We start from the raw sequence: 22,426 nt of genomic DNA on the forward strand, positions 1-22,426 counted from the left end.
AAAACAGGCACCGAGGTCATGACTGTCATGTTGTAGATCAAGTTCTGTAACAGGATTGTGCATGTTGTTAGTATACACCCTCTGCCTATGCCCATTCGCCCTAAATGATAACTCGTCAGTAGTCATGCCAATGTAAAAGGCCAAACAGTGTTTACATAACAGTTTGTATATGATGTGAAATTTCACAGGTGGCTCTCCCTTTGATAGTCTATATTTTGGCAGTTACAGGGCTGGTATAGGTAGTGGTAGGATGGTGTGTAGGGCAAGTCCTGCAGTGGGGACAGTCACACTGATGACATCTTTGCCATATGGACTGATGGTGATGCTGACCTGTTAAATTCCTAGAATCTTTAAATACATTCTCCCAATTAAATTTCACATGGTCCTATTATGAGTCCCATAACACTTTCCTTAATACTGACCTCGTCCTCACCTAAGGCCAGCCATACAATTCTGTCCACATTAAACCTACTAACACCAGTACTTACATTTTGACTGTTTCCATCCTTTCCGTGTGAGATATTCCCTCCCATATTCCTTGGCATTCAAGGCAAACACATTTAGTCAGATACAGACTCCTTCTAGCAATACACCAGTATTCTCACCTCAGCCTTCACTGGACTTAATTACCCCACCGGCCTCTTTCAAATACAGGTTTCCCTGGCTATCACATCCAATCCTGGTACTGCTGATTCCCCCAAAAAACAAATTTGGAGTACATCACTTGTCAGTTTGTATTATCCTGGTCTTAACGACAAGGCCATGATTTCCTAAAATCATGCCCTGAAATGAGATCCATTCTGTCTGAGATTTTGCCCACCACATCTAGAATAGGTCTGACACCCCCCAATCTCCACAAAATCTTTGTCAGATCCTATGCTCTTTCTACACCATCTCCCTACCCTAATGGTCCTACCCCTATGACCATCGTCGCTTCAAGACCTGCCCCACGCATCCCCCTACCACCACCTATGCCAGCCCCATAACTGTTGCAGAGCATGCTCTACAACATGACAGATGTGACCGCGGAGCCTGTTTCAGTATAAGCACCGTCTGGATTCTTCCTCCAGACACCAGTTTCTCCGAACTCCACAGGTGGGAACTAGCACTACCACATGTCCTTGGTTCTCGCCAGGCACCTGGCCTTAATTTATTTTAATTTCTTCCATCTCAGCAGTTCTTCACAGGTACTACTCCTTTCTCCACTCGGTTTCAGTTTCCTACATCTTTCATTTTCTGATCTGTCTATTTTTCACTGTCTGCTCCCACCTCTGTTACGTACAATGCAGTTAGCTTTTTCACTCTTATTAACTTGCACACAATGTTCTTTGCTGTAATATCTGTGATGCACATTACCGTGTCTTCCACCTTTAACGTCTCAGGTTTCCAATCTCATTCAGTGCAGTCCCCAACAATCAGTCTTTTCTTCTCATCCCACTCAGGAAGTCTCCCCTCACCTGCAATTCTGGGTGACTTTCCTAAAACCTACCCCTTCCCCTAAACCTCTCCAGTCCTTTCCCTTTACCCCTCTTCCTTCCACTTCAGTCTTTCTCACAGAAGAAAGAGCCACTGGCTCCGAGAGCTTGCCTAAGTATTTTCTTTTATAAAAATACACCAAACAGACAAGCAAATGGCAAAAAGTTGGAAGGACCAGAAGAATAGCTATAATAAAATTGAGATCCTATGAAAGTTAGCTGTGGCTCATCAAATGATTCTTATCAACTAGGCCTACTCAAGTGTTCACAACTACTGAAGCACCAAGACAAAACAAACATAACAACAATGTATGATGTACTTTTCACACTTTTTCAAAATTCCTTCATCACAATAAATATGAGCCACTAAGTAAACAGAATGCAGCTGTGACAGATACAGATGGGCCAGGCTCTAATTTCCCCTCTTCAGCGTACTGTTCATTTTTTTTTTTTTTTTTTTTTTTTTTTTTTTTTTTTTTTTTTTTTTTTTACTTCTACAGATGTAGAAGTAGGCCTAAACACATGAACACATTTTTATATTAAAAACAAAGATTCCAAGACTTACCAAGCGGGAAAGTGCCAGCAGACAGGCACAATGAACATGTGCGGGTGTGTGTGTGTGTGTGTGTGTGTGTGTGTGTGTGTGTGTGTGTGTGTGTGTGTGTGTGGGCGCGCGCGAGTGTACACCTGTCCCTTTTTCCCCCCTAAGGGAAGTCTTTCCGCTCCCGGGATTGGAATGACTCCTTACCCTCTCCCTTAAAACCCACGTCCTTTCGTCTTTCCCTCTCCTTCCTGAAGAAGCAACCATTGGTTGCAAAAGCTAGTAATTCTGTGTGTGTGTTTGTGTGTTTTGTGTGTGTTGTGTTCATTGTGCCTGTCTGCTGGCGCTTTCCCGCTTGGTAAGTCTTGGAATCTTTGTTTTTAATATATTTTTCCCATGTTGAAGTTTATATTTTATTTACATGAACACATTTTTAAGGTTTCAAAATTTTCAAATTTACAGTACGTGATTAAGTTGTCCAACAACAGTATTTACTGTATCAATTCAGCTCTCAGTAACAAATTAAAAAGAGATACTTGTAAAACTGATTCGATTGTTTACTAACTAAAGTTGGAAAAAAGCTAGTGGCTTACAAGGTTTCCAGAACTTTTCAGACTCTGGGAGTTCAAGGCTCGAGGAAAAGTTTACGAACAGTATGTGTGAAAGGGAAGAAAGTAATTAGACAAAGCCCTGTGGCAATAGAGACAGGTAGGTATGGGATATGATTTAGAAGTACCAATAGACTAGATGTGTCAAAATCAGTACCTGAAATTCATTTTCTGATATACGAATCAGAATAAATTTTTCAGATGAGCACAAGCATTCGATATCACATCATCATCATCATCATCATCTACTAACCAAACTGTCACGTTTCCACCTACTAAGACATCTGGCTATGCTATAGGTAAGTACATCACTGCAGCTAACATACTGTATTCACATTTGTTGGCTTCACTAACTAACAACCAAACTGTCACCTTCCTGTCTTACTTGGAAACCAGGCTACACTACAGATCACTCTGCCACGGAAACCTACATTCCAAAAACCTAAACACATGCAAAAGAAATATTTCTAGCGTTCTATTCTCTTTCCGCTTGCACATATATGACAGCACACATTGCTATTATAATTACATTTCATATTCAAAGCCAGCATCCAGTACAGAGAACTTCACTTGACCCAGTTTTCCTTCCCTTTACTAAACATACGGTTTCAGTTTTCTGTTCTGTCATAATCAAAATGGAATATTTAACAATCGAAAATTTTTAATTTGTTAATTCAAACATGGAGTTTTACTTGTGAAATTTCCATGTGCTAGTGAGAAATATATGAAAACAAATCAGAATATAAAAATGCCCACATCACACATATCCAAGAACAAAAAGTTTACATTACAGAACAAGATCAAGTACTAAATGTCATCCATAGCTTCACTATTTTAAATACCTTGTACAGTTTTCCCTAGATAATCTCCCCGCCGCTCCTTGTTAATCACATGCTGATATATTTTTCCTGTGGTAATGTTATTGTCTCTGTGAAGTGTAACATCCAGAAACCTCTCGTAGTTTCCCAAGTCTAGGTCAACTTCTCCACCGTCGTCCAAAACATAAACTTCACCTGAAGAGAAGAGAATCAGATTGTTGCAAAGCTAAAGGATTTCTAGCATACTAACCATATGTTTCTTGGTTTAGTAATAAATACTTAACATCTATTCCAAATTTATGCTCCCACTGAATCACTCTGATAAACAGAATCATGGAACTAAATACCTGAACTTCATATGGAAACCTGACTAAGAAAAAGACACAATTTTAGGTAACCTTTTTTTTCCTTCTCTTACAAACTATCAAACGCCAGTATCATAGTTAGACATTGTCATCATATAAAGTATCTACCTCGACATCTACTTCAAATACAGGCAATTCCTAGTGATAAAATAAATATCCACTACAGACAAGGCTTAACTACAATCCCTCCCGATTAAAATTTTATATTCCAACTGAGGATTCTTCTTACAAGAAAAATGGACCTATATAACAAGTATGATAGTTACAATTTATGAGGCTCGATTGGTAAGTCATTGTGAAACCTGGAAATTAATCGGGGGAAAGACTGTCAAGGACATCATGTAGGACTGCGAGCATACAACGCGAAATTTTATTTTACACGATTTCCTCAACGATTTTCGCATACAAATTAGTCTTTCTCCCGGCGTTTGAAGGATGTGAACTTTCAATGATGAAATAATATTTTGGCGGAAAGAAATTATTCAGCGGATGGCGTCGCTCAAGTTATATCACAAATCGGCTGCATTTGTGTAACGCCTTTGTACATCATCATAGTCATCACAAACTATATGGCCAGCGTCGTTAAAAAAAGAAACCACGTGGATTATGGCGCTTTGTCATTTTACTGTACGAGTAGCTTCCAAATATGATTTACTGATAACATAATAACTAACAAATGAAAATACTGTTTTGCGTTTCAGGCTTTGTGCATGTTTCAATCGTTATTTTACGGAAAAGAAATACAACGTAAATTATTTCTTACCGTGTTCGTATGGAGAAAATGTACCCGCGTCGATATTAATATATGGATCAATTTTAATCGAAGTAACTGGAATGTTGCAACATTTAAGAATTGTACCAAATGAACTAGCTATTACACCTTTGCCAACACCGCTAATTACACCACCAGTGACCAGAATGTACTTCATTTTTAATTAAAAAATTCTACGACTTGTCTCTCCCGCCTCTGCTGTCCCTGGACCTGCGACAACCCGCCTAACACAACTTTTCCACTGGCGATGACCGCGCCACGATGTTTGACGTTGTTGTTACTTATGAGTGTCATTTGGTTGGACAAGGCTTACAATCTAGAGAGGAATAAAAGTAAATTATCTCAGAACAGAAAGAACTGTGAACAAATTTAAAAACGAATAATGATTCCCACATGAGAGAAAAATTGGTAATCTATATAAATAAATGTGTGGCGAAATCGTTGGTTGGTTGAAGTGAGTTCCTTAAATGCAAACATCAGCACAAAATACTGATATATACGTCATTTGTAACCCAAAGATCACGTATCTCAAGCGAAAATTTCCTATTTTCATTATTTTCGCCAACAGTCAATAACGAATGACGATGACTATAACAGTAGGACTCTGTTGCATTTGGGAGGAGCAGGGTTCAAAATCCTCAACGTCCCTCCATCCAGATTTACGATTCCATTTTCCATGGGGTCCGGTAAATGGTCCCTTCCAAATCGCCACGGCTCATTTTTTGCTCCATACTTGCCCAAACCAAGCTTGCGTTCTGTCCTTAATGGCGTCGTTGGCAAGAAGTAATGTTTCGTCGTTGCAATGGATATCATTCACTGTTCGTGTGTGAACCATTAGCAGTTAATATTTATATTTTCGAGAACTTTAGTACCATAGTAAAAATGATCTTATACATAAACTGGAGTGATAGGTTTCAATTATATAGGGTCTTCACAAATGATTCATCGCGTTTTGGACACAAGTGTTTCACAAAGTGTTAAATTCAAAATAGTAAATGACTCAGTGTGTTAATAAGTACACTTTTGACTTCCTTACACATCGTTACAAATGTTCATGGTGTTCTCGTGTTACACAGCAAATATCTACGCTGTAGTCAATTTTGGTCCATGTCACTGTCAGAGTTGGCCAGCACAGCCGCGATACGGCCCTGAATTTCAGTTGGTATTGTCTGCCAAGATAGTGCACAAACACTGTCTTTCACGTACCCCCAAAGAAAAACTCACAAACCGTAAATTCAGGATAACTCAAGAGCCTAAAGAGCGACCAATCATCCCAAGTACAACACCCAGTCCATCAGCTGGGAAGTTCCATGTTCAAATAGCAGTATACTACTCTACACAAAAGAAGCGCAGCTCTTATTGGAATATGAAGTTTGGGACAGCAGCTAGCAGTTTAGCAAACAACCAGTCTTGCAGCATGTGTAGGGACAGTGTACTTGTCACAGTTTTTCCAGGAAAAAAGTAGTGACCATATATTTTGCTACGTGAAACAGCACTGAATATATCCCACCTCTGGAGGACCTCTTTCAATCTCCACTGCAACAATGAGATTTGTTGTGCAGCATACGCAGACATTGTGACACTCTATTCTGTACTGTCTTCAGACTGTGTGCTTCACAGTAATGATGGATTCAGTCTTCTCATATTGTTGCACACAAAATACTTTCTGTTGATTAGTTGTTAGTTTGCAAACTGCTAATACCACTGTGAAATCTGCAGTGACATGAACAAAAGGAACTTTAAATATGTTCTCTTCGTTGGTTATTAGTACACATGGGTGAGCATTATGAATCTGAAGCTGTTATGCGTTTGTAAACACCTCGCATAACTTCAGTTTATTTCAGAATTACAGACCACTGAAAATGACAACGAGTCTTCTTGTACATTATGATTTGTAGAGTATTCACAAATAATTGCAAGTTCTTTCAGAGTGCAAATGAAATGTTCAGAACACTCAGAAAACACTACTGTGATGTGCAAACGAAGATCATCATCACAGTCTTCAAAAGACAATGTCGTCTTGCTGCGACCTCTCATCTATATCTTCATTTCTTGATAATTTTGATACTTTTTGCCACCAGCAGATCTGCTACTTTTTTCTTTGTTGGCTTCCCCTTGGTTTTCTTTCCAAAAACTTTCCCTTTAAATATTTATTAAAAATTTATTGTATCCAAATAAATGTCCAAAACCCTATGTTTCCATTCTTTGGAAAGTTGCTGTAAGGTTTCTTTGTTCATCGATCTCTTTCCAAACATCTTCACTGAATTTTTATTTCTGCCAGCTGCCCATCACTAAGACAAAAAACAAAGATGGGGAACCTTTCTTTTTTTGTCTTCCAGATACCTTCACACTAGCAATATGAAGAAGGAAACCAAACAGCTCACATTATCCAAGTCAAAATTCACGAAGTTCTACTTCCATCAGTCACAAACTAGGTGATTAAATGGGAAGTTCTGGTAGACAAGATAGAAACCAAACATCTATTGCCAGAATGGTAGTGTGTGCATTGACTAGTGTTGAGAAACGAAGGTTATGGCCCTATCACTTTACATTATGAAGTATCTTATTTGCAAGAATGTACAAACAACACAGTGTTGTACACTTGGGATACACCAAACATGATTGCACTGTTTTCCCCATGTACCCATCATGAGTTAAGTTTTCCTTTGTGTTACTATAATACTGTGGACAAATTTTGGAACAGTTCTGACTCTAAGGCTGCTTATAATACTTAGGTTTCTTTTTGCCGTTGAACTATAATACCACGATGTGCCCAGTCTCCTCATCAAAGTAATCAATTGATAAATAAATCAACTACTGTTAATCATCATGGACCACTGTACAATCTCTATTTCTATGTGATATCTATCATTCATTATATAATACAGATATATGCTGCTATTTACAATTGTTAAACAAAAGACAAGATTGAATAGTCTACACACCCGCACATTTTATCTCTTTAAGACCCTCCCAACCCCCTCCCCCCCCCCCCCCCAAAAAGTATAAAACATTGATTTCATTTCAATCCTTGCCAACTGTACATCAACTTCGTTCCAAATGTTGCCTCTAGTGTTGTGAGATGCTCCCTCTATCTCTTCTTCCACACATCACTTTCAGACCAGCAAAGAAACATTTGTTTAGACAGCATGTGTGTATGTGACAGCAATGTCCAAATATTATGACTGCAAAACTTATCACTTGTCCTCAGTAAGAGGGAAATAGAGCTACATGTGCAGCTTGCATTGTCGGCATATTTCTGATGACATTATGCAGTGTTGCAAATTACGTCCCCACTTCCTTCCACCCCACACCCCTCTGACATCATAATCCGCGAAGGTAGAACTTGGCCACTTGTCCTGTTTAATATGCTGAGAAATTCAAAAAATTGCAATAAATTCAAACAATTTCATTTTAAAGAGATGGGATGTACAAAAATCCAAGTTGGTGGACCTAGGCGACTTGCGCCAAATATAAAATGATAATATATTAACAAATTCTGTTTTCCCACATCTCTCATATGAAATAGTCCAAGATGACCAATTGTGCTATATATAAAATCACAGAGCCAACTTGGGCTATGTTTAAGTGGTGAGATATCTCATTTGTAGGTCATCTTTATTGAAACATGGTGCATGTAGGAGGATGGGAGTGGTTTTATTACCTACTATATTTCAATAATTTACTCCAATCCAATAGTAGTGGGGCTAGGCACTTTCTGCAACAGACATTTTATTCAAAATGGCGGCTGCCCCCTCCACCTCCCCAGCACCCCTATGACATCACACCCCCATCCCTGGATATGGTGGGAAAATAGGGCAACTGGTTATCTCCACTAATCCAGCTCCACCCACCTCCTAATCCTATGACATCTTGCCCCTGGAAATGGCAGGAAATGGTCATTCCTGTCTAGCTGCCAAAGAGGAGGGTTAGGTTAGTGTACTTTATTTATATTTGGAGGGGAACAGTCATTCTGCATTTGAGAGGAAGACAGGGTACTCAATTAATTTTCTTATTTATAGCTCAATTGGGCTAACTCCAGTAACCTAACTCCAGGACACGTCTGCCACAATGTGCGTGGTCCAACTGAGCTAGTTTCCACCATATCCACCAGAGGACGAGATTCGCCTCCTCTGCTCCAACGATGTCACCCACCAACTCCACCACCACCCCTCCCCTGTAAGTGGCGGTAAATAGTCAGTCTCTGTCCAGTTGGCAGTGACGAAACTTAGATTGGTGTAATTTTTTTACAGCTGGACTCTCCTCCACACGCCACTGCGGCCTGCCCCCATCCTCACTTTCTGTCACTCCCCACCACCACCTTTTTCCGATTGCATGTGTACGAGTATATGTTCACTCGAAGATCAAAGACTGACTGTCCTAGTTCACAATCAGCCACCAGAGTGAGTTCTAACTGTTCTACAACCACCCCCACAATCCACAACCCCTTGCCCCAACTTTCTACCATACCTGTTCTCACTTTTTGGCCATTGCGTCTGACTTAGGCAGCAATATCACTTGAAACTGATTTACAGCCGCCCCACTGACAAAAAATTTCAGTTGCTGGTGCAAGTATTTATACATGTCCTAATTATGTAACTACAGTGCTGTAGATTGGTGGGAAAGGCACTGTGTTCTCACCTGAGCACTTCCAAGATTTTCGCCCTCAATTCATTCATTTGCTGTACTGTATCACACCCCCTGAACTCACACATCGTCCAAGGTACTAAGTATGAAAGGGTGGAACAGCAACTGGGCCCATAAGATCTTCCCTTCTCCCTACCAACAGAGCGTGTCTCCCCAGTAGCGTCATTTATACACAAACAGGTAGGAATTTATACATTCGAATCAGAACAGTCGCCTGCTGCCAGGTTTACACACATACACATAGAGGTTCTGCATGCATATTACCAATCGCGAAGTCACGATTTCAACCACTTGTATGTTATTTTCGACAGTGCTAGAGCCCTGCAAAGAGGAAATATCTTTGCATAACAATTGTGTAGGGGGTGTAAGCACATTTAAATTCCTCCTGTTAAAGAGCATAACATCTTCGATACAAGTTATATTACCTATATTCGCAACAAGATTGTCTACATTCTCCAGTGACAACAACAAATCAAGGTGTCCTGCTGCACTTATCACACATCCTTTTACAGTCTTAAAGATCCATAATGACGGCACATGATCATCCCAATTCAACTATTTTGTGTCCTAGACTTCTGTTGGGTGGCGGGAGATAGTCCTTTGTGAGTACTATACATATGTACGAGATAGAACAGCACATTAGTTGAACAGTATAGTGTAGCACTGTACTTAAATGCAGCCAGTCATTTCCAAACACAAATTCTACAAATCTAATGCATTTTCTCTATTTTCTGTACGTCTGTGTCTACGCGTGTGTCACAGATGTCTCCCGTGACCTAGGGTAAGCCGGAGTTAGTGTTCAAATGTGGATCGGCCACGGATTATATCCAGAGTGATGTTGATCATCACCTTCTGTGATGAGCAATTTGCTTACAAAATTACCATTCAAGACTCTGCTGCTCTTGCAAATGGTGGTCTGCTGCGTACAGCCTTCTTCTTCATGTACAGGTGACAAAAACTTTACATACAGGTCAGTAGAGGCAAGTTAGGAGAAAATATGTCCAGTGTCAGCACGCAAACGGTAAAATCTTCTAGGGTTCTTTAACAGGTGACGTTAGAAGGTTCTATTACAAGGCGTACTCTGACGACTTGTTTCTTACGTTGCACTGGTAAAATGGGACAGCCATTGTGTACAATCGATATCCTCTTGAATTATAGCTTGTTGTTGCCGATGTGTTTTTTCTGACATATAAGCAGATAGTGTGAAAGGGTGTATCATTAACGTTAAAAAATGTTTCAAATGGCTCAGAGCATTATGGGACTTCATATCTGAGGTCATCAGTCCCCTAGAACTTAGAACTACTTAAACCTAACTAACCTAAGAACATCACACACATCCATGCCCGAGGCAGGATTCGAACTTGCGACCGTAGCAGTCTCGCGGTTCCAGACTGAAGCGCCTAGAACCGCACGGCCACCGCGGGCGGCTATTAACGTTATTTCAAGTATCTGAAATGTTTGTAATACCCACGTGCATGACAGTTTATTTACATACAACGATTTTAACGCCAGGAACGCTCTCAAACTATGTAATTTTGTCCATCAAACTGGAAGAAATCGGTTAATATAGAGGTTTCGTTAAAATTTATGTCTTTTTTTTGTTTGGAGTTTAAAGTTTTCACTTTTTCTTCACCCTGATGAGGTTTCTGAAATAACGAGGACATTCTACAGTGGTTAGTAGTTTTCACAGCAAAGTAGTGGAAGTTTTTTCGATTTTACGTAGGGTGGACATCTATAGGAGATGTGAGGTAAGTTAATATATATGTCAGATGTATCGCTATAGAGCTTCATCCTCTGCAGTTTGTTCATCTGTAATTGGCAGCAGTGTTGTAGTATTTTTCACGTTTTTGGATGTAACAAAATAACAAGAAGCAGGGAGATAGAGAGATATAGATATGTAGATAGAGAGAAAGAGAGAGATATGGAATGTATCCTGCAGTCAAACGTAAAAATGATTGTATAGATGCCGTTCTGTATTGATAATGTAATGAAATGAGTGTACTGCCCTTGTACACAAAGAACGCTCTCAAACTATACCGATTTTGCTCATAAAACTAAAAGAAAACGGACTGCGCCTATTTTCGTGAAGACAATAATGTTTTATTATCGTCGTAATTGTGTTTTAATAGATCCTCGCTTATAAGAGGTGTGTTGATACTTAATACAACTGTTACACTGAAATTTTTGTCTCAAAATGGCGAGAATCTTTAGGGGCGACTGCTGGCGGCGTGGAGCACGTGTCTCTGTTAGGCGGTGGCAGCTGCACTTGTAGTCAAGCAACACTTGGTCGTCATTTATCTCACTTTGTTTTGCAACCCACTGGAGTCATGGCCTATTGTGTATGTGTAGTTTTTGTCTGCAATGATGGCGCTAACTGCCCAAGCTATGTGCTTCGCCAGAGATTCTGTCCCCAACCGTGGCCGGCCTTGGTGCCAGCTTACAGCTAAAGCAGTCGGCAGTGGGTGACAGTGGAAGTCTCTTCTCTCAACCAGTGGACGTCAGAAAAGCGTTCTGGACAGTTCTCTGGAATTTCATTCATGTTCCATGGACTGAAAAATACATTCACAGAACAAAGCATTCCATCTGAAGCTGATGGAACTCTTTATGTACAACTGACAATAGATTCTGGAACAGACTATAAAATCCACTTCTATTTCTGAGAGGTCTAAGGGGTGGGAGAAATGGAGGATGGACGGGTAGGAGAAGGGAGGTAGGGGTGGTTCTGGCACTCTCAGTCTGCTAACACATGCCGATGAGAACACATGGTTATGATGATGAGGGAATTATTTCCGATAGCTGTGTGACGGTACTATAACGCTTTTTCGTTCATTTTACGATGTGTGTGGCATTATGGCTCGTTTTTTTCAAGTGGGGAAGGGTGACTGATGGTTTTTCGAGCTAATTTCGATGTTTTTTTCTGAGAGCAGTGAAGCATTTACCATGATGTGCGAATGTGTGTATTTGAAGGATCAAGGCTGTTTGTTTCCGAGTGGTGTTTAATTGTTGGATTATATGTATTTTTAAATTGATGATTCTTTCAATTATTGTTCTTCTAGTTGGTCTGTTAGGATTTGTTTTCTCAATGTCATGTACGAGGGTTGAATGAAAAGTTATGCCTCTACCATAGTTAATTGGGTTTGGATGGGAATATTTTAATAAATCAAACGCAGAAATAATCCTTAGAATGTGATCTTTAATTACCAATATTCACTTTTCCACATAATCACCAGCCAATTGGATACATTTCTGCCAACGATGAACAAGTTTTCTTAAGCTGTCACGGAAGAAGTCGACACACCATTTCTGCAACCACAGTCTCACAGTTCTCTCAATGTCTTCATCAGAAGCATAATGATGTCCCCACAGATCGTCTTTCATTACTGGGAACAGATGGAAATCAGACGATGCTAAATCTGGGCTGTATGGGGGATGCCGTATGGTGGTGAGATTCAGTCTCTGAAGCATTGCTGTGGGGTTACCCATCGTGCACAGATATTCCGATGGCCAAGCAGAGCAATAATGTGACCCATATGATCTTGCAAAATGCCTATTGTGCTTGCAATTTCTCTCTGAGTGATACGACGATCGTCCTGAATCAATCTGTCAACATTCTGCTTGTGAAACTCCATGGTTGCTGTCACAGGACGTCCAACTCTTTGTTTGTCATTCAGGTCAGATGTTCCCATCTCAACATCTGTAAACTTACTCGTCCAATGATTCAAAGTACTCACATCAATACAATCACCAAAAACTGCTTTCATTCTCTGATGAATCTCCCTTGTGATGACACCCTATGCTGTCAAGAATTCAAAGACTGCACATTGCTTAAATCACATTGATCGACTGTTTGCGCAGCGTTCCACAATTTACACAGTAACAACACAGCCGTTCAGTGCTAATGCTTCCCACCGACTGGAGCTGTAGAGAAGAGGCTACGGAACAAGCCAGTACCTGCCACATACCAATGCTGCCAACTGTTGAAGAGTTACGATGGTGGAGGCACTAGTGTTCAGTCAACCCTCGTAGACAAGCCGGGACAAATCTCTGTTGCTTCTGCTGCTGAAACAATGGCTGCTAACTTTATGTAAGTTTTTCTGGTAGAGCTTTTAGGGTTTCTTTCCTCAGTGACATGTTGACAAGCCAGGGAAAATTTCGTGCTTCTGCTGCTGAAACTATGAGGGCCAGTTAATTGCTGGCCCTACCTTTCATACCATGTGCTTTGAACAATGTATGAGTGTGTTGGTACATGTGAAATTATGAATATGTCTCACCACCAGTAGTTATTCATATGTAGATTTGCAGGAGGCAACTCTTCCTGTACTTCTGTGATAGTTTGATGTTCCATCCCTTCATACTAAGTGCCTTGAACGATGTTTTAGTGCAGGGGGTGAGATACAGTACTGCAAATCAATGAACTGAGTGTGAAGATTTTGGAAGCGATTCTCAAGCGAGCACACAAAGCGTTTCCCACCAATCTATAGCAATGTAATGTAATTAGGACAGGTAGTAACACTTGCACTAACAGCTGAGCTTTTTTCCCCAGTGTGGTGGTTCTAGAACAATTTCAAGTGACATTGCAGCCTAAGTCACACACACAAACAGCAAAAAATGAGGGTGGGGATGGTAGAAAGTTGGGGCAGGTAGTGGAGGAGTGTTGGGGTAGTTGTACAACAGTTTGAACTCACTCTGGTGGCTGTATTGTAGGAACTAGGACAGCAGTCATCAAACTGCTAGTGGACATATATACAAGCAATTGGAAACAAGTGGGGGCAGAAGTTGTAGAAGCATGGGTGGCGGGTAGTGAAAAGTGGGGGCGGAGGGTGGTGCAGTGTGGAAGACAGTCCAGCAGCCAGTATCTCTCAAAAAACAATCATAAATAAATTACACTAACCTAACCTTCCTCTTGGGCAGCTGGACAGAGACTGTACCATTTTAAGGGAAGGGGTGATAGAGGGGGTGGGTGATGTCATGGGAGTGGAGGTAAGAGTGGGGGAGGCGAACAGCAGCCTTTGGTGGGTGTAGTGCAAACCAGCTCAGTCGGTCTCTGCACCTTGAGGTGAACACACACACACATTTCCAAGTGAGGTTACTGAAGGAACCCCGGTTGAGCTATAAATAAAGAAATTAATTAAATACCCTGCCTTCCTCTCCAGCACAGAATGACGGTTTCCATCCAGAAATAAATAAAGTACACTAACCTAATCTTCCTCTTCAGCAGCTGGACAGAGACTGACCATTTCCTACCACTTCCAGGGCCGTGGTGATGGTGGAAGTGGGTGACACCAAAGGAGTGGAGGGAGGGGTGGGAGAGTTGGTTTAGTGCAAGTAGCCCAATTGCCCTAATTTTCCCACTAAAATTTTCTGCCATTTAGGGGGGTGGGGTGGAAAGGGTGTGACGTTATATGGGGATGGATGAGGGGGAGGTGGGAGGGGACACAGCCAGTTTGAATAAATTATATGTCCTAGAAACCTCCTAGCTCCACTACTCCCAGTTGCCCAAAGTTTAACGTACCAGCCCACTTTTGGATTAAACAATTGTCACTTTGTGTGTAATAGGATAAGAACATTTATTTATTTGTTTAAACAATGATGAGCGCCCCTCCCTCCCCCCCCCCCCCCCCAAGGCTACCTCATGTTTCGCCGATTGCATGTTGCTCATTCCTAAATCCATAGAGACTAGATCTTCTGCACTGTGGCAGCCACCGGAGCCTGCCTGTGAAAGAGAGACCAGTTGACGTCACATGGTGCGTGACTCAGACCATGCGTCAGAGGAATCTAACCCCGCGATGATGTATTTCTAGCAACATTATTTATAGCAACATTATTACCATTCCAGCATGAAACAACGCTAAAGCTACGCCGCTTCATACTCCTCTGACTAACTGTAACAATATGCAGCACCAAGCCAGCTACAGAATGTACATACATTCAACTTTTTAGTGAGACACTCAAAAAAGAATTTTTCGAGCTCTTTACACAAATTTTCACCGATTTCTTAAAGGTAAATCCATAGTCAAATACATGTTAGGTGAAAATCTACAGGATGAAGAAAAAATTCGCATACACGGACTTCGCAGCGCGATTCCTCACATACTGGCAATACAAAAATGTTTCTCAAAAAATTTCGTCCTGCGCATATTTCGGGCAGCAAATGGACGTCAAAGATCAGCAATCTGGCAACACTGTAATAACGTGTACAATAACCACCTCTGTCAGGAGACGGCAGTACTGCTGTGTAGTTGGTGCAGTGGCTAATCTTTTGGGTTAGCATGCATCAGGTCGTGGGTTCGATTCTCGTTTGTGGTTTATATGTTTTTGTTTGTTAAAAGTCTGCATGGTACGGTATCTGGCGACTTAATCCTCATACAGCGATTACAGGGGCTCTTCTAGAGAACATTTGCAGTTACGTACTATGAACACAGAAATGGAAATACAGTCGTTCCCATTGGTCAGCTTTTAAAGGAACTTTTTGAATGCCGTGGTCTCGAATTGTTTCACATCACTGCAGCTACTAGATTCCAGACTTGTTTTCTGTGTATCCTCCCCCAATGGTCCCATCGAAATTATTTTTGAAACTCGTTACTAGCCCTACTGATGACGTAAGGCGTAATTGATCGTAATGGACCTGAACTGGCAAGAATTGTAGTTGGTATTAATCGATGGGATCATTTGGGGAGGATACACACAAAACAAGTTTGGAATCTAGTAGATGCAGCGGTGGGAAACAATTCGTGTCCAAGATGTGCAAAAGGTTTCTTTAAAAGCTGACCAATGAAAACGATTGTATTTCCATTTCCATATTCGTAATTCGTAACTGAAAATGTTTTGTAGCAGACCCACTGTAATCGCTGTACGACGATTAAGCAGCCAGATACCGTTTCACGCAGACTACTTTTAGCAAATAAAAACAAATATCCCATGACCGAGAACCGAACAGTCGACCTCGACAGTGCTATCTACTGCACCAACTGCACAGCAATACTGCTGTATCATGACAGAGGTAGTTACTGCACACTTTTTTTAACTGTTTTCTTTAGATTGGCTTTGGAGTGATAGAAATTTTTTCAGCAGTCATATCCGAGCACAGTTCCCGGTGGATACCATGGATAGTAGCGCAAGTGAAGAGACAGATATATCATTTGTTGAGAATATGCACTTTCTTGGTGAATAATAGGGCTGCGAAGTATGTTCCTGTAACTGCAGAAGGTTTTCGGAGTTGCAAGCGATTGCCAGGGACGCCGTTTTGGAATGTTTTTAGCGATCTTAGAAAAAAAAATGGCTCTGAGCAGTATGGGACTTAACATCTATGGTCATCAGTTCCCTAGAACTTAGAACTACTTAAACCTAACTAACCTAAGGACAACACACAACACCCAGCAATCACGAGCGATCTTACATGGCACGCCCATTACGCAAAACGTATGGTTATTTGACAAGACATTTTCTTCATCAGTTCGGACATGACGATGTGAACACTAAGTGACGAAATCGAACAACTATGTGCATGATTACAAAGTGCTGAATATGAAGCAGTATGGGTGAAAAAATGTCTGGAAGTTCAGTAAAATGGAGATATCTTCTGACTCTGATAAGCATATCCTAAAGAAAGGGACTGAAATGTGTGGTTTTTGAACAGACAGGGCATATGTCGCCTTTCTTGAGTGAAATATATTCTGATGACAACGTTTCCTGTTACAGTTGACGGATACACACAATACAAGAATGGTGCAGTTCGATCCCTCTTAAGCCATAACTGATGACATTAATTAACGACGAATTTATCAGAAAATGCACAGTTCGTCCTGCAATGCATAGTATTTTGTTGCACATCATCAGTGTTCTTGCAAAAGGCAGGTTTTCATATGGTAGTTCTCCAGGCTGTCCGGTCTTCTGCCACCCTCTTCAGGTCAGCATAATTTCCTCTTCCCTTTATGTCGTCTATCATCTTGTATCTCTTTCTTCCTCCTAGTCTTCTCCCACAAACCAATCCTTCCAAAGCATTTACTAGCAAGCACTCCCTTCTCAATGAATGACCCAACCAGTTTTTTTCCTTTCTCTTACAACCTTCAACAGACATCTTCTCTCACCAACCCTTTCCAATACTCTTTCATTACTCACTCTTTCCATACAGCTTATTCTCTCCATTCTCCTCCACATCCACATCGCAAATGCTTCTGACCTTTTTTCATCCTTTCGTCTCAGCGGCCATGTTTCTGCCCCATATAGTGCCACACTCCAGACAAAACATTTGCCAAGCCTTTTCCTTAGCCCTTTATCTAATTTGCCACATAAGAGTCTCCTCTTTATGTTGCATGCCTCCTTCCCTTTGGCAGTTCGAGTTTTCACCTCCTGGTAACAACTCAAGTCTTCAGTTATTGTGCTCCCAAGATATTTAAATTCACTTACTTGGTTAATGGTAGATTTTCCTATTTTAATATTGGACAGTCTGCGTCTTGTACTGATGACCATACTCTTTGTTTTTGCTGTGTTTATTTGCATCTTATATTCCACACAAGCTTCATTCAGATCTTTCAGCATGTTACTTACTGCGCACTCACTTTCTGCCACTAATACCATGTCATCAGCAAATCTTATACATTCTATTCTCTTTCCACTAATACATATTCCTCTTTTCCCATCTAAGCTTTTCGCAGTCATCTCTTCAAGGTATACGTTAAACAACAGTGGGGAAAGGGAACAACCTTGTCTAACACCTCGCCCAATGCTGCTTCCTTCTCACATTTCATTTCCAATCCTTATCCTTACTTTCTGGTGTAAATATAGATTCTGTATCAGTCGTCTCACTATCCAATCTACTCCTTTCCTCTTCAAAATATCCACCAGCTTGTTCCACTGAACTCTGTCCAAAGCCTTTTCTAAATCTATAAAAACAGCAAGCATTTCTCTACCCTTTTCCATATATCTTTCCCCTACGGTTCTTAACAGGCCAATAGCATCTCTTGTTCCTTTTCCTCTTCTAAATCCGAACTGCTCCTCTGAAATCCCTCTATCCAGCTTGCCATATAACCTTCTACTCAACACTCTCAGCAAGACTTTAGCGGCATGAGAAATTAGACTGATGGTCTGGTGATCTTCACATTTTTTAGTGTTTCTGTGTTTCTCTATTGGTATCATAACTGTTGCAACGATGTCCTCAGGCCACTCCTCTTTGTCATATATCTCGTTACAGACGTAGATTATTTCTTTTCTTGCCTTGTTTCCCAGACTCTTCAACAGTTCTGTTGGCAAAACATCAATTCCTATTCTTCCTATTCTTCATCTCCTTCAGCGCCTTTTCTACTTCTGCTTCCAAGATGGTAAATCCCTTTCCATCTTTCGGCACATATTGCTCCTCTTCAACCTTAATTTCGCTTTGCATTTCATCCCCCTTATACAAAAATTCAATATATTCTTGCAATATGTTCAAAATCTCCTGTTGTTCTTCTGCTAGAGTACCATCCGCTCTTTCTATTTCCATGTTATTCCTCTTTCTTTTACGTTCAAAAACTATCTCACTAGCCACTCTGTACATCATTTCATATTTTCCCTCTCTCTTCATTTTCTCTATTTCGTCGCATTTCCGTTTCATCCATTTTTCTCTTGCTTCTCCAGTTTCTGTTCTTAATGCATTATTCTGTATCCTGTACCTCTTTTTGCCTTCTTCAGTTTCTACACTTTTCCATTTTCTCTGCTCTTCCATCTTTCTCAACATGTTCTCTGTTATCCATTCTTTCCTGGTGCTTTGGGATACTCTAATTCCTAGTACTTTTTTTTGGCAGATTCCATGAGTCCTTCCCTCATTTTTATCCATTTGTCATTAACACTTTCATCAACACTACCTCTTTGCCGTTTTTCCATAAATCTGTTCTCCAAATCTGATGCCTTTCCTACCTCTTTGAGTCTTTCTATGTTTAGTCTTTCCTTTGCTTTATCTCTCCAAACTTTTTTCAACTTCACTTGTATTTCTCGCATCACTAGGTTGTGGTCTCAATTTATATCCGCTCCTGGATAAGCTTTAGCATTCTTCAAATAGTTCCTAAACCTTTTTTTGTATCAGGATGTAGTCCAACTGATATCTGTCCGTATTCAAATTTGATATCCATGTGTAACATCTCCTTTTGTGGTTTTCAAATAATGTGTTACCCACTGCTAATGAATTTTCTTCACAGAAACTAATCAATCGTTCACCTCTCTCATTTCGTATTCTTAATCCAAATTTTCCTACTGCATCTTCATCTCTTCCTTCACCCACCAGTGCATTCCAGTCCCCCATGATGCTAATGCAGTCATTTCTATTTTCTTTCTCGATGAGTTCTTGCATTTTCTCATAATATTTTTCCACTTCCTCATCTCTATGCTGGCTAGTTGGCATATATACCTGTATTAATACCAAATCTTTTGAACTACCCTTCAGTCATATGATCATCAGTCTTCCATCAATATATTGTACCTTAATTACCTTATTTTTCAACTCTCGCCCTATCAATATTCCTACTCCTTTTGCACCACTCTTGATAGCCCCTGAGTAAAAGAGCTTATAATCTCCACGTTTTATCTCCCCATTCTCTCTCCATCTCATTTCACACAAACCGAGGCTATCTAATCTGTTCCTTTTCATCTCCTGTTTTGCATTCTCTAGCTTTCCTGCTTGTAGTAGTGTCCTCACATTCCATTTTCCAATCCGTATCTTTCCTCCATTCACTGTCCCTTTCTTCCTTTCAAATATGTCTACTCTCAAAGTGTTCTTCCTCCTGGAGATCCGAATGAGGGGAAGTTTTAACTCCGGAATCTTTCACATTGTGAGACATACCATGTACTGCTTGGGAATGTAATGTGGTAGTTTCCCGTTACTTTCCACATAGGCAGTAGGATTCCCAGCCTAAAGTCACCCGCTCACCATGAGTCAGACGCTCTCTGTAGCCGCCCCTCTGGGGTTCAGTCGCTACTTATACTCTTTTTGTACCCAAAGAGATAAGGTGCCTCTTCCGCCAGCTCCGCCGTACTGAAGTCCATCTTCTCCGCCTTCGCTGCCGTTGAGGTCTTCACCATATCCCTGGCAAGGGGCCCTCAAGAGGTACTATCACCCAGGCCAGGTGAACCAAGGTTTCTTAACGAGGTGTTACTCCTCCCCCTCGTTCTTTCTCAACCGGAATTGGGAGCGGCTATGGCGGAGTTTTGTTGCACAGCAGAACAGTAATTGAGTGTAGGAATAAAATTTTGTGAGGACACATGGAACAATTTTGTTGAACACTTGTGCCGAGGATGCGGTAGCACAATCAATGTAAGCACTCCAAAGAATCGAAATATAAACATACAGGGAGTTTATTACCTCATAGTGAGTGAGTGAAAATATCAGTAGCACCTGCTCCACACTTAGACAACAGAGCAGAACAGACACAATACTCTTCTGTAAAGGGGTTATGTATAGTAACTTCACCTAGGTATGACGCAAGAACGCAAACTTTGCAAAAAGAAACGTTTTGAAGCTCTGAATTTCAACACAGTTGAGCCGAGAGTGCTGACAGGCCCAGGAAACGAGAGCACATTTGGTCACGAGAATGGTGGGGGGGAATCAAGTCATTGACTGCTATAAAACACTCCTTTCACTCACTCTCAGAGTTAGGCCACTCCATCTGCATCACTGATTCCAAAGGAAGGTCAGATCTATTAGTTTCAGGATGCCCTGGTGAACATAGCATACTGTGTACTGCCACCACCAATTAGGAGTTCAATGCTCTGATTCTGCAGGCATCTAGCTGTAGAGGGAACTTTAACTCTGTGAGCTGCATTCCTGCTGGTAACAATGGAGCTGACTGACTGAATATGAGGGCCAGGCCAATCTTCTGTGGTTGAAGAACCGATGTACTCATAGACAAGCTGTTCAGCTTAGGAGCAGGCCACCTATGCCACCACTCCTGGGCAGTACAAGTACCACATTTCTGGCTTTGTGCTAGGACTGTCTTTGAAGCTGTCCCTCGTGCCGATGATAGGTATTCCACCTACATATCATCTCAACAACCGATAACAATGGTATGCAAATCGCTGGGCTTAGCCTAAGCACAGCTTGCCTCAACGAGAGGGCTGAGACCTCAACAGATGTCCACAGCCATTTCGGGTTGTAGCAACGTGTCAGTCCACAGACCCTCCTACAATGGAACCATGACACTGACCTCAGAAATGCCAGGGCCTGCGCCTGCAGATTCCTCACTGGGCACTAACGTGCTACCCTGTGGCTTCATGCAATGCGGGTTCAGCACAGCCACTGCTATGCAGCAATGTGTGAAGACTAATTGATTGTAAAACACTCGGAAACAAATGTCTATTAATTGAATGTCTTACTAGCGTCCTGGCGCTCAACAGGACTCCACCACCATACCTCCGCTCATCTATCCTACACTCCCGTAGGGGGCCGCACGGGGCAAGCTCCTATAACTTGCCAATGCTTTATGATGTCAAAGACCAGGTCCTTGGTGTTTAAATGAGCAGTTGGAATGCACCTTTTGAAACTCTCAAAGTCTCGAGAATGGTACTGCCATCTGAGGTGGGCCATCAATAGGACTTGTGTGTTTTGAAGCTCCGTGCAACAGTAAAGAAAAAGGTTTTCCAGCAGTTTGGAACATGTTGCATCCAAATAACTCAATTGCTCCACATAGTCGCAGAGTGTAGCCGGACACAAATAATGTGAATGCCTTGTACCTGCAAGTGTTGCAAATGCAGGGTGCACATAAATTCCGGGAACACTTTCAATTATTTATTGCACAAGAACTAAACATTGTACAGATGTCACAAATATTGTATTTTGAAGAGAAAACCTGCAAGTTTTTTTTTTATAACCATTCGATATTTGAACCATGAGTGACCTGGCAGACATCAATACGGTATCGAATTCCCGCCATACTCGTCCCAGCATGACATCGTCAAAAACGTTCAAATGTGTGTGAAATCTTATGGGACTTAACTGCTAAGGTCATCAGTCCCTAAGCTTACACACTACTTAACCTAAATTATCCTAAGGACAAACACACACACTCACGCCCGAGGGAGGACTCGAACCTCCGCCGGGACCAGCTGCACAGTCCATGACTGCACCGCCCTAGACCGCACTACTACTGTCGCGCGGCCATGCCATCGTCAACTGTGGCAGTTGCTTCCCGTATTCTCTCCTGGAGCTGTGCTACATCACGTCGTAGAGGCGGACAT

At 41.3% G+C, this 22,426-nt stretch overlaps 1 protein-coding gene across 3 annotated transcripts in view; it reads right to left on the reverse strand.

Annotated features, from left to right (window-relative positions):
- Window positions 1-5,019, reverse strand: part of LOC126329083 (CTP synthase) — an 88,830-nt gene extending 83,811 nt beyond the window's left edge. Inside the window, exons 1-2 of one of the 3 annotated variants that reach the window (XM_049996114.1) lie at window positions 4,571-4,837; window positions 3,467-3,637 (exon numbers count right to left, since the gene is read on the reverse strand). In XM_049996114.1, the coding sequence (XP_049852071.1) occupies window positions 3,467-3,637; window positions 4,571-4,736 (337 nt within the window). In that variant the 5' untranslated portion in view covers window positions 4,737-4,837. Of the gene's footprint in view, window positions 1-3,466; window positions 3,638-4,570 lie in introns of all 3 variants that reach the window. The other 2 variants (XM_049996122.1, XM_049996125.1) reach the window with 2 other exon arrangements.
- Between the last annotated feature and the right edge of the window lie 17,407 nt (window positions 5,020-22,426).

The sequence above is a fragment of the Schistocerca gregaria genome, chromosome 2, assembly GCF_023897955.1.
Source record: "Schistocerca gregaria isolate iqSchGreg1 chromosome 2, iqSchGreg1.2, whole genome shotgun sequence".
Lineage (NCBI taxonomy): Eukaryota > Metazoa > Arthropoda > Insecta > Orthoptera > Acrididae > Schistocerca > Schistocerca gregaria.